The sequence below is a fragment of the Cygnus olor genome, chromosome 1 (assembly GCF_009769625.2).
Source record: "Cygnus olor isolate bCygOlo1 chromosome 1, bCygOlo1.pri.v2, whole genome shotgun sequence".
NCBI classification, from domain to species: Eukaryota; Metazoa; Chordata; class Aves; order Anseriformes; family Anatidae; genus Cygnus; species Cygnus olor.
In genome coordinates, this window is record NC_049169.1 from 205677199 (window position 1) to 205694392 (window position 17194).

The 17194-nt window shown below is 42.9% G+C and overlaps 1 protein-coding gene across 1 annotated transcript in view; it reads left to right on the plus strand.

Annotated features, from left to right (window-relative positions):
• The first annotated feature begins 647 nt into the window (after window positions 1–647).
• The window catches only part of INTS4 (integrator complex subunit 4), a 34178-nt gene continuing 17631 nt past the window's right edge, over window positions 648–17194 (plus strand). The window contains exons 1-13 of the mRNA XM_040544470.1: window positions 648–782; window positions 1303–1497; window positions 4242–4359; window positions 5038–5144; window positions 5690–5875; window positions 6987–7037; window positions 8117–8205; window positions 8471–8591; window positions 9110–9181; window positions 10027–10201; window positions 12914–13119; window positions 15045–15187; window positions 16243–16358. Coding sequence (XP_040400404.1) covers window positions 729–782; window positions 1303–1497; window positions 4242–4359; window positions 5038–5144; window positions 5690–5875; window positions 6987–7037; window positions 8117–8205; window positions 8471–8591; window positions 9110–9181; window positions 10027–10201; window positions 12914–13119; window positions 15045–15187; window positions 16243–16358 — 1633 coding nt within the window. The 5' untranslated portion in view covers window positions 648–728. The remainder of the gene's footprint in view (window positions 783–1302; window positions 1498–4241; window positions 4360–5037; window positions 5145–5689; window positions 5876–6986; window positions 7038–8116; window positions 8206–8470; window positions 8592–9109; window positions 9182–10026; window positions 10202–12913; window positions 13120–15044; window positions 15188–16242; window positions 16359–17194) is intronic.

A 17194-nucleotide genomic window follows, 5' to 3' on the forward strand; every position in this document is an offset into this window, starting at 1 on the left:
TTATCACTGCAAGCATATCTCAATACCACATTCCTTCCCTCTAAACAATGTAACTTGTCTAAACAACATTTTTGTTCCCACGATACATGGGTTCGCAGCATCTTTCACCACACTCAGGGAAACACCTGAGGGAAGCTGGGGGAACCACCACCACCACTTCTCACAAAAATAATAATAAATAATAAAACCACAGTGGAGCAAACCCACTGGGGCAAGGGTGGTGGGCATCAGTCTTTGGAAATGCTGCCACTTGGCTCCATGTGGAGGGTATTTCTGAGGAAAAATGAGCCCCTGTGGGGTGCACAGTTGCTCCTGGGGAGGTTCAGGTTGGAAATGAGGAGACATTTCTTCTCAGAAAGAGCGGTCAGGCATTGGGACGGGTTGCCCAGGGAGGTGGTGGAGTCCCCGTCCCTGGGGGTGTTCAAGGAAAGGTTGGACGTGGTGCTTAGGGACATGGTTTAGTGGGTGACATTGACGGTAGGAGCTCTTTCCCAACGCTGATTCTGTGATTCTATGCGTCCCCCCCACCCACAGGCGGCGCAGGCCGCGCGGCCGCCATCTTGTGGCGGCTCTCCCCGCCCCGCCGTTCCCATGGGAACAGGAGGCCGCCCCTCCCTCTCCGGACCGCCCGACCATAGAGGCGGACCTCCAGCTGGGATAGAGAGGCCGGCACTCTATGGTGCGGCGGCGGAGGGAGGGGCCAGTACGGTGGCGGCGGCGACGACAAGATGGCGGCGCACCTGAAGAAGCGGGTGTACGAGGAGTTCACCAAGGTGGTCCAGGTAAAGAGGACCGGGGGCGTCTGGGAGGGCTTGGGGGGAGTCCAGGAGTCTCCCGTGAGGGGTATGGGGGGGTGAGTTCCGGGGGGAGGCGGCTGCCGCCTCTGGGGAAGGGGGTGGGGGGGGCCGCTTGGGGTTTTCGCGGGGGGGGGGGGGGGGGGGGGGGCTTCTGTGAGGGGTTGTTTAGGGGTGTGGAGGGGTCTGGGGGTGTTTTTTTCGGGGTTGGGAGGCTGGAGGGTCACTGGTGCTGGGGAAGGGGGGAATTGTGGTGGTGCTAGCCCGGGGAGGAGGAGGGCAAGGGGTTTTCTTAGGGCTGGAGGAGCTGCTCCGGAGGGGGAGGCGAGGGAGGAGCGGCTGTTTGGGGTTGGAAGGGGCAGGGTTTGTCACAGATAATGTTTATCCGCGGGTGGAAGCTGCCCCAGAGGGCTGGGGGGTGTTCCAGGGTAAAGAGAACCGCCAGTGACTGCCATAGGAGCTTCCTCAGGGAAATATTCACCCAGTGTTTCTGCCCCGTGCCCCGCAGCAGCAGCACGAGGACCTGTCAGCTAAGAAGCTGCGCCTGACCAAGCCCAGCAAGTCCGCAGCGCTCCACGTCGACCTGTGCAAAGCCACCTCGCCTGCGGATGCCTTGCAGTACCTGCTGCAGTTTGCCAGGAAGCCCGTGGAAGTGGAGAGCGTGGAAGGCGTTGTCAGGATCCTGCTGGAGCATTATTATAAGGTAGCGAAGCGGGGAGCCAAGCACGCTTTCAGAATTCCCCTTCTGACCTTGTTATCTTGGGATGGGGTTGGATGTGGAATAGAAATTCTCCGGCTCCTGTGTTGCTGTCTCAGTTGCTTTGCATGAGGAGAGTGAGTCCTTTACATCCACGGCTACAGCTCATGCCACCTTGTCCCTTTGCTGAGGGTTTCAGGAGTCAGTGGCAGGGATGTGAACTACGTTATCTCTGCAGATGATCGGTGTGATTAGTTTTAAATTAACTTCACAGGCATCAGAAGACATGGCGAGAAGTTTTCCAAGGAACCAGGTTGTCCAAAGCTGGCTTAACTTTATTTAAATATTTCCTAGTTTTTCTAGGAGTGGAGAAACATTTTAACTGATCCGTACATTATGGACAGACCACCTTTAAGATGTCATTTATGAAAAACTCTTAAAGGAAAAACTTTTCAACAAAAAAATCGTAGCAGCAAGACAGCAAATAAATAACGCTTCACGCTATCTGGTTATTGATCCTTAATTTGATAAATCAAACGTTATTGTAGCTAACAAAGCTGCACTGTAAGCCGAAACATTTCTCATAAATGTCCTTGTTCTGTTTGTTCTTTGCTTTATAATTGAGTCTACTCTGCTTTGAATTCACACTAAAGCTCTAAGCTGTGTTTTATCAGGTTCTGTACTTAATTGTGTCTTGAAACTGTTTTACCTTTACGTTAAAGGAATTTACTTTCATTTTTGGACTATTCCACGCTCAAAAGAGCTAACAACTTAAGGAACCTAACTTCATAGTTTTCTATGAAGAAAAACCATGGTTCCTGATTAAATAATGCGATTGCAATTTGTGTTGTAGTCTATATCAGAAAAGAGACTCTTAAAGCTGCGGCTGCGGTCGGATTTTCAAGTGCCCAGCCAGTTACAGAAAGCAGCTTTTGAAGAGCATTGCGGTCCTGCAGCTGACCTTACGGTACTTGAGGTCAGCGTTTTCTGAAGAACTGGTTTCTGAGAATCTCCAGGAAACCTTCAGCTGAACTGGTCTTTCAGAAACTTAGCCCTGAAAGTGGGAACTGCGGTGGAGGTGGTTGTGTGATGATAAAGTTTGTAGCATCCTTGTTTTATTTAAGGTCGTGCTGCATCCTCGTACTCCTTTATAACGCGATAGGCCGGTAGGACTTCTGTGAACTGTTCCCTGCAATGGGTCAGGAAAACAACCTGCCTTTTTTTTTCCCCTCCATTTTCACCTCACGGTTCCTGTGGCCATGCTGACGGTTGAATCAACGTAGCTGAGCAGGTGGCGTGCTGCGATGGTGGCGCGCAGAATAAGCTGGCCTTGCTGTCAGTGATGGCGTGCCATTAAATAGTGCCCGAGGAGATCCCAGAAGTCTCTTCCTGACTCTTGAGCGTGGCTGGGATGAGGGGTTAGAGGCACAGTAACCTACTGGTGTTCTGCTCGTTGAGATGGTGATCAGACCTTTAATATAAAGGAAAAGTTTCTCGTTCCCTGCTCGCAAACCGTTAGAAAGAAGGAGAAAAGAGCTGCTGGGCTGGGAGGCTGCTTATGTCCTGGGGATGATAACGTTGCAGAGATGCACAAGGCATTTAAGAGTGCCTTTATAAGGTCCTTCTGAAATTGTTGATTTCAGCTGTGTTTGCGGAGAGGATTGTCCTTTTATTAGACGTGGGTGTAAATGTCGGATGGGTTACACCGCAGAAATCTGTGCATCCTAACACTAATGGGCGTAGTCCAGCGAGAGGAACTGCTGTCCAAGCCCAAGTTTCCAGTTCTAAAGAGAGAAAATGCTTCTGGGCTCAGTTTAGAAAGAGGTCGCTCCCGCAGGCATAGCATTTGTCAAGGGAGCATGGCACCGAAGTCTCTCCTGAACACTGCTGGAAGATGTAACAGTAACTGTAATATTACTTCACCTGTCGGAAGATATAATAGTCCTGCCTGTAACGGTGCTGCACCGCTGTGTTCAGCATTGTACACTTGCTTGGTTTAAGATCCAAACTTATTTCTGTCTTTGTATTCTGCGTTGGTTCACGCTGACAGTGTGAATGTCCTTCCTCTTAGGACTAGAGGTGTTGGGTGCGCAAGTCTGTAGAATGCTCAGATTAATGACTCTTGGAAATACGTGAACTTTTAAAAAGAACTTTAATAATTTGTGAAGCTTATGTAATCGTCACCTGTGACAGCTTTTGCTGTTGCTTAAATGAACAAATGTATGCAGCTAACATGATGCTTTTGTTTTATTATTTTACCTTGCTGTGTTTTCTTACTTGTCAGATTGTCGTGATCCCTCCCCACTGTTAAGAGGAACACTACTTTCCACAAGCCCACAGACCGTGATGCTTAGCAGAGGTCAAGAGAGCACCAGGATCAGTTCATCTTCTAAAATTCTCATGTTTATTTATTAAAAACTTAAAAGATATGAACATTATCTACAATGAATTTTCCAGGATCTTGAAAACCTAATTATTTAAACTTTAAATTTTCAAACAGTTGTTAAGGCAATTTTGAGGAATTATAAATAAAAGGATTATTTTGAAATGTCCTGGAAGCTGCCACAGAAACATTCCAGTGTGGTTAATTTCCTGTGAGGGGTGCTGTAAAAGCAGACGGGAGGAAGTAGGCTGACATTAAAATTCAGTCCCGTGTGCTGAATTGTAAATGGGTCCTGCCTCTGTGTAGTGTTTTTTTTTTTTGCTCTCCAAACTGAAAAAATAATAAGGGTGTCTGTCGTTCCTTTCAGGAGAACGATGCCTCTGTGAGACTGAAGATTGCTTCCTTGCTGGGTTTGTTATCGAAGACTGCAGGATTCTCCCCGGACTGCATTGTGGATGATGCCATTAACACACTTCAAAATGAGAGTAAGTCACAATTTGCAGATGGTGCTTGAGGTCAGGGCAGAATCGTGTGGCATTTAAGTGTTTAGGCCAGTGTCAAGTCCCTTGCACACACACGTGCATCTGAAATCTATGATTAGTAATTATTGCTCGGAGTATTTATTTTCTGAAGTGGCACACTGCTCACTGGTCTGAGGGTAAGAAAACATTTCCTCACAAGTGTCTGCCCTATTTTTTATTTTTATTTTTATTTTTATTATTTTTACATTTGCTGTTTATATGCACGTTACTCGATGCAGTTTAATTTAATTTTAATGTCATTTAGTGGCAGTCCGGGTGCACAGTAGGCTCAGCTGTTGAGTGAGCAGTGAAGGTTCACAGGATGTAGCCAGGAGGTCGAGGGAAGAGAGTATTACCCTTTACTCAGCACTAGTTGGATTTTGCCTGAAATACTCCAACTTTTGGGCTCCTGGTGCCAGATAAATGCTGGTAAGTTTGGTTGAGGTTCAGCAGAGGGTGACCAGGGTGACTGGAGGTTGTTTTACACGGTGTGTGAGGAGGAGCCAAGGCAACTGGGCTTATTTTTGGCCCTAAAAGGAGAAGGCTTTGGGAGGACCTTCAGACCTGAGTGATTCTGTGGTTCTGGGGCTGGTGAGGAGCTCAGCAGAGAGGCAGGTAACTTTTCACTCTTTTCTTTTGCAGAGTCTCATCAGGTCCTTGCTCAGCTGCTGGACACCCTGCTGGTGATCGGCACAAAGCTCACAGAGAACCCATCTGTCAGGATGAGGCTGGTAGAGGTAGCCTGTAAGGTAAGGCAGCTGCCCTGAGGACACAGCTCCGTAGCAAAGCTCTGCTCTTGCATATTCATTTTGGGATTCAATCTGTTTTGGGAGAGAGCTTGAAGTATTACAATTTAAATCAGTGACTTGAAACTGAACGTGGTGTGAGCACACCACTGACTCAAGGTAGCAAGTCTGTAAATGGCACTGGTGTTTGTGAGGCACCTTTGCAGCTTTTTAAGATATTTTTCTTATGTTTTATAAGCAAGTCGGTGTTTTGTAGGTGATATTTAGAAACTCAACTAAGAATATTGCCTGATAAATAGCTTAATTTATTAATAGAAAGGATTAAAAAGCATAAAATATTTAAGCAAATGCGTTTATAATCTTCTTAAATTTTCATCACTGCCAGGGGAAAAAATATGTCCTCACTGCTTAGCTTATTTTATTTTTTTCATCAAACTGCTAAAATACTAAAATTTCTTCACTGCTAGAAATCCTACTATGAGTAGTTCTTTTGAAGGGATAAAAGAACGATGCAAATCCAATTATATCTATTCTCTTGTATTTTGTAGCATCTGACAGATTCTTCCCATGGTGTAAGAAATAAGTGTCTTCAGTTAATTGGCTGTCTTGGACCGGTGGAGAAAGGTGTTGCAAAAGAACCTGAAAGCCAGGCTGCCAAAGATGTCCAGAAGATAATAGGAGATCATTTTAACGACCAGGACCCTCGCGTTAGGACAGCAGCTATAAAAGCCATGGTATGTATTGCTAATACAGTGGAAGAAATCATTTGGGGTTCCATAAGGGAGATCTTTCAGAATTTTTTAGCAGCAGAAATACAAGCAATGACCGCGCACTGGAGAATTTTGGTTGATGTGAGTTGCTTGTGAGTATATGGGTATAGAGAACTTTCTCTGTTACCCTTAAAGTTTATAACAATATCCCATCTAACCTGATGGTGAACAAGGGCATTTTAATTATTATTATTAAACTCTGAAGAAAGAAGCAAGATCCATTTGAGGGGTCACACTTCACTTGCATCTGTCCAGGATCTCCCTCTGCTGGAGGTTGCGCTCGTCCTTCATTTTCATTCGATTTTGACTTTTTTCATACGACTTTTTAAACCTGTTTAGTGACTTCTCTAATGACATTTGAAACAAATCTATATTAAAATGTATGGCCTTGATTTTAATTTAAGTCAGCTCTTTTGCTTTAGTTTGAAGCTCCTGAATGGATTCAGGGTCACTAACCTTTCCTAGGGTTTTTGATCATGTTTTTTGTTCCTACTGTGTTTTTTGTTGTTTTTTTTATTTATTTTACACAATGTCACCAGCATGTCGTAGTTTGAAGAAACAAATACAGAAAAGCAACTGTTTCCTTTGTTTTTGACTGTATTCAAGTAGATATTGCTGCTTTTCTTGTTTGCCAGATTCATTATGTTACTTTATTTACAAAACAAGGTTTAGTACCATAGTTTTCAGTAACCCTATCAGAGGAACAGCGAAGAAGATTTACAGGTCATGAAAATTCACTACTTTTGGGTCCGTGTTTCAGGTAGTGGATGAAACTGGCTAACACTAAACAGTTGTTTGAAGGTTGGGAGAGTGGACAGACAGTGTATTTATATAAATGGTATTTATATAAATGGTATTTTAGCAATCAGGGTATAAATGGTGGTGACATTTAATAAGTTTATACTGAAGTCAAGATTTATATTTAAAATAATTGCCAGGGCCAAGATCATGAAATAGCATAATCTTAGTGGCAAACAACAAATGCAAGCAACTAATTTTACTCAAAGCAGGAGAAGTGATGAAAAATGACACTAAATCTGTAGTTATGTTTCCTTTTTTTTTCTTTCCCCTGTAGCTGCAGCTTCATGAAAGAGGATTAAAATTACAGCAGGCTATTTACGGTCAGGTAAAACCTCGTATTCATTTGTATTTATTTTATAGTTGTTTGTCCGTCTTGCTTTTTTAGATTCTATGACAGCGTGCTTTGAGAGGTGAAAGTCAATGAACAGAGGCGAGGTATTTCACATGCAGGTTGCCTGTATTCTTTGTTGCCCTATGGCAGTGGAAATAAACTGTTTTGCATCTTTTTGATCTCGAATGCACTAAATTATGTGCTTTGATTGGAATATATTGTTTACTGGGGGGAGATAACCATAGGAAGAGCAAGGTATTGCTTAATTTTTACTGTCACCTTGCAATCTCAACGTGTTAAACCCTTGCATATTGGAGAATACATGTAATGCCTGGGTTTGTTACAGAACCACAGAGTGGTTTGGGGTGGAAGGGACTTTAAAGCCCACCCAGTTCCACTCCCCATGCCATGGGCAGGGACACCTCCCACCAGACCAGGTTGCTCAAAGCCTCATCCAACCTGGCCTGGAACACCTCCAGGGCTGGGGCATCCGCAGCTTCTCTGGGCAGCCTGTGTCAGTGCCTCACCACCCTCTGAGGGAAGAATTTCTCCCTTACATCTAATCTAAATTGATGCTCTTTTAGTTTAAAGCCCTTACTCCTTGTCCTGTCCCTACACACCCTTGTAAAATGTCTCTCCCCGTTTTTTTTTTATAAGCCCCTTTAAGCGTTGAGTGGCTGCAATAAGCTCTCCCCAGAGCCTTCTCTTCTCCAGGCTAAACAACCCCAGCTCTTTCAGCCATTTTTTTTTTATTTTTATTTTTTTTGCTCCAGCTCTCTGATCATCTTTGTGACCTCCTGTGGGCCTGCTCATGTTATTTCAGTAGGGTTGCAGAGCTAAGTCCTAGGAAAGACTCATGCTGTGTGCTTCCCACACAGTGCAGGCATGTCTGGAGCACACTGCGTGTGCCTAACAGACTTTATTAGGACTTCCCTACCTGATCAAACTTGGAAATATGGGGGATTAGAAGAGAAGACTGATTTTATCCTCATTTATAATCTGTCTGAACTGATTTATGGTGAGGGTCATAAATCTGTGGGAAATGGTATATTGGGTTGCCCATCTTCTTTCAGGCCTGCAAGCTGTTGGCAGACGATTATGAGCAAGTGCGCAGTGCTGCAGTTCAGCTAATTTGGGTCCTCAGTCAACTTTATCCCGAAAGGTACGTGCTGTGTACGAAGTGACTCAAAATGCAGGCACGGTAATATCCTAATCTTGGCAGTTTTGTGCCAGGAAGTCTCAGGAGCAGCTGTTAAAAATTGATGTGTTCAAAATGCTGACACCTGATGAGAAGGCACTGATCCAGATGACGTTTTGCTTCCTGATATTTATTGTACGTCCACGGGAATTCAGTTCGGTTGTTTTTTGTTTTATGTCACGCTGCATGACATCGGATCAGCAAGCTGAGTTACGTTTCTCTATTCTAGCATTGTCCCGATTCCTTCGTCTAACGAAGAAATTCGGTTGGTTGATGATGCATTTGGAAAAATCTGTCATATGGTTAGCGATGGCTCCTGGGTTGTTAGAGTGCAAGCTGCGAAATTACTGGTAAGGCGCATTCTTTTCTTCTCTATGCGAAAGTGGATCTTGTTATCTTTTCTTTTCCCATCTACTTGAAAAGAAATGGGAGGAAATTCGATAACTGCTTAGATAAATTCATACCAAAATTCTGAGAAGGAAAAAAGAGAGGCTGAGTGCTTGGTGTTGAGTTTGTTTGTTTTTTCTCAGCTGAGCTCTGCAATGATTCTTTCCTTGAGGTTAGACAGTTGCGTATCCAATAAAAGAGCAAGTACTTGGAATAATTTCCCCTTCTACTTCCCCAGCACATGTAAACAACTGAACTCAAGAAAGACCAGATTAAATTCAGTGGGAAAATAAGCTGTTCTACTCGTGTTAAGCAAACTCTTCTGGACTCTGACATGCAGCAGTGTCAAGCCCTGTATAAAACCGTTAAAAAGAAAAGAAACAATTTGACCCTGTGTTGGGATGTATCAGGAAATTGTATGGTGAAATTGAGAAGAACCCTCTTACTCCCTTTTGATATATTTTTTTTCCCTGTCCTTTAGGGTTCCATGCAACAAGTTAGCTCCCATTTCTTGGAGCAGACCCTTGACAAGAAGCTCATGTCGGATTTGAGGGTATGTAAATGCTTGTGTGTGTGTTTTTTTTCACTGTGCACTAAAATGGCACAACACCTGTTAATGTTGAGCGTGTTTGTTTTGCGTGTCCTTGCCTCAGGGCCGCTGAGAGTTAATTGATGATGGCAGGTTTTCTTTTAGATTAAAGTCAGCGAAGCAATTGCCAGTTTTAGATTTCATTAGCTGAGCCGTGTAATAAACAGCTCTAGGCTATTCAGGTTTCACAGATGAGAGGTAAACGCTTGTGTTCTTCTGACAGTTGTTTGGCTAAAAGCTCTGTTTTGTACGGAAAGATTGCATCCTGATTTTGGGAGCAGGCTTATGGCAGCATCCTGCAAGATCTGACTGGTAGTCAGAGACATTTCAAGGGCGATGAGCATCTGGAGACTGGAACCTTTGAGCCCTATGAGCAAAAAAAAAAAACACTTTTGAGTAAAATTTCTTCCTTAAGTAACTTGCTCAAGGTATTATGTTCCGTTTCTCTTGCTTACAAGACAATAATGAATCCAGAGCTGTGGTATCATCTGTTTTTGTAGGTTGGATATTGGATACTTGACTAGACGGGCCTTTGCTCTAACACAGTTTGGTGAAGACAAGTATTTAAGAATGTGTTAATTAGCATATATTAATTATTATCCTTTCCCAACATCAGAAGTACAAAGAATTACTGGCAATTAGAAATATTTGTAGAGGAGAAGGTATTAATAACTTTTCTCAGCATTTGCATGACTATGTCAGTGTCTAAACCCTAAGATACATCCATTTTTGAATTAAAAAATAATAATATTTTGTTGAGTCATCGTTAAAGTTTACCGTGGGTGTAACTGAAAAACTTGTTTGGACAGAGGAAGCGCACTGCGCATGAACGAGCCAAAGAACTTTACAGCTCCGGGGAGTTCTCAAGTGGCAGAAAATGGGGAGATGATGCTCCCAAAGAGGAAATCGATACAGGTGCTGTAAACTTGATTGAATCAGGAGCTTGTGGAGCCTTTGTTCATGGCCTGGAAGATGAGATGTATGGTAAGTGTCAGCTTACGCAGTGACCAAGTCGCATAGGACATACAGGCTAATAATTCTAATGTATTTCTTTATGAACAAAAAGATCACCTGGCTGGCATGTGTCTCTGTGTGTGAGGTTTTTTGTTTAGTTTTTTTAAACTAATTGCAGACTTCAAGGTGTTGGATTTTTATTCCATTGGGATCCAGCAGTTGTTTCAAAGATATTAGTGGTGCGCAGTATTTGGGGTAGAAATATCGAACTGAGTAGCCAAAAACAGACAGTTCCCTATAAACAGTAAAGTTCTAGTAAAATATCTGGGAAGAAGTGGTTGCTTATGCTATTCAGAAACCCACTTTTTTTTTTTTTGACTTAAATTTAACAGCTGAATGTGTTCTAAACTGGCAACATAAGTTTATGTTGTTTGAAATTAGTGTTTTTCTCTGGAAGAAGGAAAATCAGATTTGCTGAGAGGCTTATAGAACTTGGTATTTAAATCAAGGCACTGCAAGAAACCTCGTCCAGGGAGTCCAGTAAGAATTCCTTGTCAACATTGCAGCTTCCATCCTCGCAAAGGTCAGAACTAGCGGAGACAAACCCTCATATTCCTCGAAATATTTCAGAATCCTGCAGTTCCAGTGAACAGAAGTTCTCTTCTAATTTCTAACTGAAGTTTATCCACGGCCAACTTATGCTTTGTTCTTAGGCAGTGGTAGGTTCTGGATTAAATTGTAGCTGCTTCTCTCAGGGACTGGCTTTCCTAATGAATTAATCGACAAATTTAATTTTGCAAGGGGCTAAGCCAGGCTAAGTTCCTTCTGGTCAACACCGGTGTAAAAGCTTTCCTCTTGGCCAGTTAAAATGAATATTCTTGAAAGTTGATGACTGGTTCTTGATGTTTTTGGGTACGAGGATTTCAGGTGAGGTCTTGCTTATATCTTTAGCAATGTTATTTATAATTCTTTAATGGAAATACCTACGTTTTAAGATCATATTGATGTGTTCTAACATACCAGGGTCTCCCAGCCTTGCTGTGATGAACTTGGAGGCCTTCATCTGCTTTACAGCAGATTATATTTGGTCTGTTCTTTTAAAAAGGATAAATGATGAGTATCAAATTGGAACACGGGCATTCTTGAGCTTTTAAACTTGGCTGTAGCATTGACTGTGCTGATGGCCTCAGGAAAGTCTGTGTGTTTTAGCCTTTCTAGCCCGACTTTCCTGGGGATGAAGTGGAGATTTGTATTTCAAAAGGCTGTTGAGAACGGCTGGTATTTGTACAAAACCATGAAAATGCTCAGCTCTGAACGTTATTCTGATTTTGATTCTAACACTGCTGCAAGGATGAAACTAAATCAGGAAGTAGAAAAGCTCTAACAAAAATATCTCTAGTTTATTAATCCACGACTCCCGCAAATAAAAGCGTGCTTCCCTAATAGCTAAACTCTCCCTGAAGCTCAAAAATGCAACTTTTTTTCCGACTAACGATACAAATTTTCCACTGGCTCAATCCATTGGTCTGTGAAACTCGTTCTCCAGTTTGCTGAATATTGGGATTGCTGGTAAAACAGAGAGGTGTGGACTATGCACAGGTCTCTGAGTAGTGTGCGTGTCTTCTTCCACCGCAGCATTTTTAAATCCTGCTGAGCTATCTTCTTCCTGGCTCCCAGCGCTGCTTAATTTCTTGAATTCCATCTTTAACTTGAATCTAAATCGATGTGTCAGTTTATGAATGCAGTATTGGCAAATGCGTGGTGGTGGTGGTGGTGGTTTTCCTTCCAATACCTGGGCCTTAATGACCACGGAGACTGGTGGCTGTGACAAAGGCTTTGTCTTGCTGCGTTTGCATTTTTCTGCTCAGTCAGAATAATCGGGAGTCAAGTACATGCTTTAAGAACAATAGGCCTGAGAGCTACACGCAAGTTTAAGTAAATGCTTTCAAGATGAGCTAATTTGAATGAAAAATAGAAGTGTGCTTAAAACAATAATGTTTGCAAGACATCAGATTAATCTTCATTTTTATGATGCCAGCACATAAATGTTATGGAAGTTAGCAAGAATGGCTGTAGGGAAGAGAAGCTCATCTCCACATAAGCTTGTTATGTTTGGTTACCCTTAAAATTTTCTGTTCTGCAGCATAAATATATTCTGAATACTCGCGGTTTTTTTTTCTTCTGCTTAAATTGAGTCATTTTAATAATTAGGTGGCATTTTTTTTTCCTTTCTTTTGAGGAAGTCGTGAAGCAGAGGAATTTCGTTCTGTTTACTGCTGAGACGCTGATCCTCTTGAGCTTTTCAGCAATTCGCAACGTGCTACATGGCAAGCTAAAAGCACAGTGAATGCTCTGAGCAATTAAAACGTCTGGAAGAATAAAGCAGGCGGAGTTTAATTATCTAAATTAGCTTGCTTAAGATACCAGGGTTATAGCTACACTTGCAAAACGTGCCATGAAATATTAATAGCTGGGCAGGAGACCTTCTTTCACCTGCAAGTCCCTATGCAGGCACTTAAAGCAGCAGCACGAGCTGTAGTGGAGGTGAGGCTTTTGATTTGAAGGCTTTCCTGTGAAAAGGTCCCCAGTGTCATGGGTCCCTGCTCAGTCTCTGTCATCCTCAGTGTTTCCTTAGCAACTCCTGTCCTTAGCCCAGTCCTTGAACAATCCGAGGCCTGGCTGTTGCTTGGCGTATCCTTTTAAACAGCTCTAAGGATCGAATCCTTCCCTTTCTTTTAACAGAGGTTCGCATTGCTGCGGTCGAGGCCCTCTGTATGCTGGCTCAGTCCTCGCCTTCTTTTGCGGAGAAATGTCTCGATTTTTTGGTTGACATGTTTAACGATGAGATCGAGGAGGTGAGGTTGCAGTCGATACACACGATGAGAAAAATCTCCAACAACATCACGCTCCGGGAAGACCAGCTGGATACTGTGTTAGCTGTTTTGGAGGTAAGAGCTTCTTAAGGAGGGGAAAAAACTGCTTTTCAGCTTTCTTTCAGGAGTTACAATAGTTACATAATGCTGATCAACCCCTTCTGAGCTGAAACTGTACACTTCTTTTGTTTCCCCTCACCGCCTTTAAACGCTCCAAAGACTCCTGCTGTCTAGTAAAGACTCCTACTGTCTAGTAGCTTGTGATCTCCAGTACAACAGAATATATATTTTTTTAGTAGGTGATACTCAGATAGAAGCTCTCTGCCATTGATAACCGTGCTGCTGCATCATGTGGGTTCCCTTCTGCCTCGTGTTCTGGACCAGCACTTCACAGCACTTTGTAGAATACAGCTTAATCTTTGCATTTCTTTCGTTCAGCCACTTTCCCTACACCTTTGCTCACCAAACAGAGCCAGGGCACCCCCCTGAGATCTTTCTCTACTCTGGCAGCTGACTGTTAGCATGCTTTGTGGATTAGTTTTGGCTTTTCCCAACCAGTGCTGTCCCAGTCAGTGCCCAGCTGCGCGTGGTAGGCAGGTTTCTGCTTCTTTGGGGCAGTCTCCCAGCCTTGGGTGAGGATGAAAAGCCTTCATCTCTGTCTCTTTACCTGCTCTTCACTTGACCCTGTGCAACAGTGGCTGCCTTCAGTACTTTATCTTCAGTATCCGCCTGGATAAAGTACCAAAATAAAGGTTTTGGAAAAAACAGCATTAAGTTTGTTGCCTGAATTGTAGGGGCAGGGGTAACTTCCATTTTCCTTCAGCTGCTTTTACTTGATCTGAGTAACTCTCAGCTGCTCCTTGCTTTTCTCATCAGACTTCGCATTCTGATTTTCATGGCGTTCTTGGTCTTATTTTCAGAGCTGTGTTCCTCTCTGTCTCTTTGTAGTCTTCTGCCTTGCTCGTCTCCACCCTGCTCTCCAAGTGGTCCATGCAGCTCACCTGGCGTGTTTTATTTCCATGGTTATTTCATTACAGCCTTTAGAGTACATCATCTCTTCTAGTCATATCCTGCACCAAAATAAGGACCAGCTGAGCACCCCCCCGAGCTTTCCTCCTTTGGTCATTTGTGTGTGTTAGCTGTCATTTAAGAGCCTTTACAAGAGGACTGCTCTTCCTTCTTTTGTGTAAGACAGTGATGAATGTGCTGTTGATATTTAGCAAACCATAATTTAAGAAAAAAGAAAAGGGAAAAAAAGAATCCACCACTGAAATGCAGCCAGCTCTTGTATCCTGTCAAATTTGCACGTTCTGTCCACCAGTGCCACACAAATGCTGACAGCAAGGAAGTAGAATGTATTACGGAGCTGCAAGGTGTTTTTTGGCAGAAGGCGTGCAATTAATTATGCTGGAGTCCAGCCACGCTATTTCTAAAAATACTACTTGAGGATTGCATGAGCTCCTCTCTACGATACCGCCTGAAACCCTCTGAAGGCTGGTGTCTGGGGTAAAGGCTTGTGGAATCGGCCTTCAGCTGTTGCTAGGCTTCTCTGAAGAAGGTAAAACAATTTCCTGAGGTAGGTGACCAACAAAAATCTTCAAGTTCCCCAGCACGTTGAGTTTCTGTTAGTGACGTAGTGCCCTTAAGCACAGACACTTAAACCAAACGGTGGTTTCTGTTCTGTTTTGAGGTCAGTGGTGAAAAAGATTAAATTCGTTCCATTAAATGAAACACAAGTGTAGATGAGACCAGCAGCAGACTGCAGCAGTCGCCTGGTCTGTCAGTTCATCTCTGTTTTAGCTATATTAATTAAAAACATGCTGTTTTGCAGATGCCCCTAGTGCTAAGGAACAGTTCCAAGGACCAGGAACTGCTAAATTTAAACTAAGTATATACACAGGTATGCCCCTCAATGAGCACTCAGAGGTGGTGACGTTTGTTGTTGTGTTTTAGGATTTTTGTTTAGGAGGTTGTTTTAGGATTCTTGTTTTTTGTTTTAGGATTCTTCAAGGGACATCCGGGAAGCTCTGCACGAGCTGTTGTGTTGCACCAATGTCTCGACTAAAGAAGGCATCCATCTTGCACTGGTGGAACTTCTGAAAAACCTGACGAAGTATCCCACAGACAGAGAATCCATATGGAAGTGAGTGCGTTCAGCGTCCTCGTGTGTCTCCTTAGTTTCCTACTTTCTTAAAAATTGAGGCATTAGGCAAACGTTGAACTAGCTAAGAAGGTAACAGATCTAAAATCCTGTTACTGGGTAAATCCTTGGAATGGCAGCTGTGCATACGTTGTATGTATTCACGACTGACATAGAGACACCACGTTTTTCTTGCTTTTCAATGCTTCTGGTGGGAATCCAGAAGTGATGACCATGCTGGGGAAAAAAAACCCTTTATTACAAGCAGTCACAGCATTCCCAGGGTTTCCAGAAAAGGTGTTCTCACCCTCCAGTTTAAAAGTTACCTCCTCTATGCAATTAATGTTCTGTGCTACGTTGAATAGCAATATTCTCCAGCAGCTGACTAGATCAGCCGTGACAAGTGGATGGGCTGTATGGCATTGTGCTGGTGGAGGGATTTCTTTCTGTCGGAGGAAAAATAATGAACACGTGTGGGTTTTTTTGGTTGCTTAATGGAAGTGACAAAGGAAGTGATGCTTCAGCACACGTAGCCTGGGATGGAATTCTTGGTTATTATTGGAAAAACTGTTTTTTAGTCTGCTTTTTCTTCTAGTGTACTCGTATATTGCTTTTGGAGTTTAGTAGGGTTTGGTTTTGTTGGTTTTTTTTGGTTGTTTGTTTTGTTTTGTTTGCTTAGTCTTTTACTTCTTCACTCTTCTAGCTTTTTTGAAGAAAAAACACTTACTATTTATTATTTTGTTATCATTTAATATGAAAGCTTTTCTTAGGTTGTATAGCTCCAGCTGTTAACTATCTCTTGGACAGTTTAAACTATTTTTATTTCTGCTTGTTTTTCCAAGCTGTCTTCTCGGTTTTCTTGGATTCTCTCAAACTCTAATGCAAATCCTTAGCCTTGAAGAGACAATGGCGCCGTGAGTTTGCACATAGCCTTGAACAGGAGGATTTTTCTGGCTGCCTGACACCTCAAAGTGCCCCTACAATATAATAATAATGTTTTAAAATGCTGCACTTTGCAACGTACGTGTTTCCTAAGAAATATTTTAATCTGTTCACAGATGCTTGAAGTTCTTGGGCAGCCGGCATCCCACTTTGGTGCTTCCATTAGTCCCCGAGCTGCTGAGCACGCATCCATTCTTTGACACTCCAGAACCGGACATGGATGACCCAGCCTGTATCTTTTTAACGAAACCAGATGATTTGTTTCACTGTAAAAGACTTCTTTGTGTTTTCCTGATGCTTGCATTTATTAAACCATTTCAGACTAGCAGACAATCCCGTGGCTATTTCTGAAGCCCTTTGTCACTTTTATTACTGAATTTTATTACTCGGCAAGTGGTGGAATAACTTATCTGTAACCATCTTCATGAACACCAGTGTGGTATAATTAGCCTTTTTTAATGCTGTGATGAGTGATCTGGTTATCAAACAATTTGTCAAGGTTTAGACTTTGTAGATGAGTCCTTTGATGTGAAAATATATGTTTAGCTTGCATTAATTTGGCAAATGCTTTAGCTGAGTGGTTTTCCATGCGTTTCCATGCGACAAGTTGCCCCAGTCTGTGAAGCTAGTCCTTATTTTTCTCACAATTCAGAGGCCATTAGCTAGCAGATTAAATACCTTGTGAGGATTGAAAAAGGGCAGGGATCAGGTAGAGAAAAAGTTAAATCCTTAATCAGACAGTTAAGTAATAATTCGAGTCAATTTGTCGTAGGAGTTGAGGTTCCAAGGAACTTTGAGGGGTGAAAAGCCCTTACTTGTCTCCGTGCACCTTCCTGCTCTGAATCAAGGGCTGTTAATTGAGAGAATGTTCCGGACGTAAATTGCCACCGAATTTTATGGAGAAATGTTCTGTGAAGAAAGACTTGGGAGCCAGAAACAACAAGGTAGACCTGGATGGTACTGGTCCAGTGAGTAAACTGTTAGTTAAAAACAAAGGGTGTTTTCATTCGAAGTGCGTAGCAGATCTGAATGAAGGTGGCTCAATAGCTTCAGCTGAAAACTTGGAAA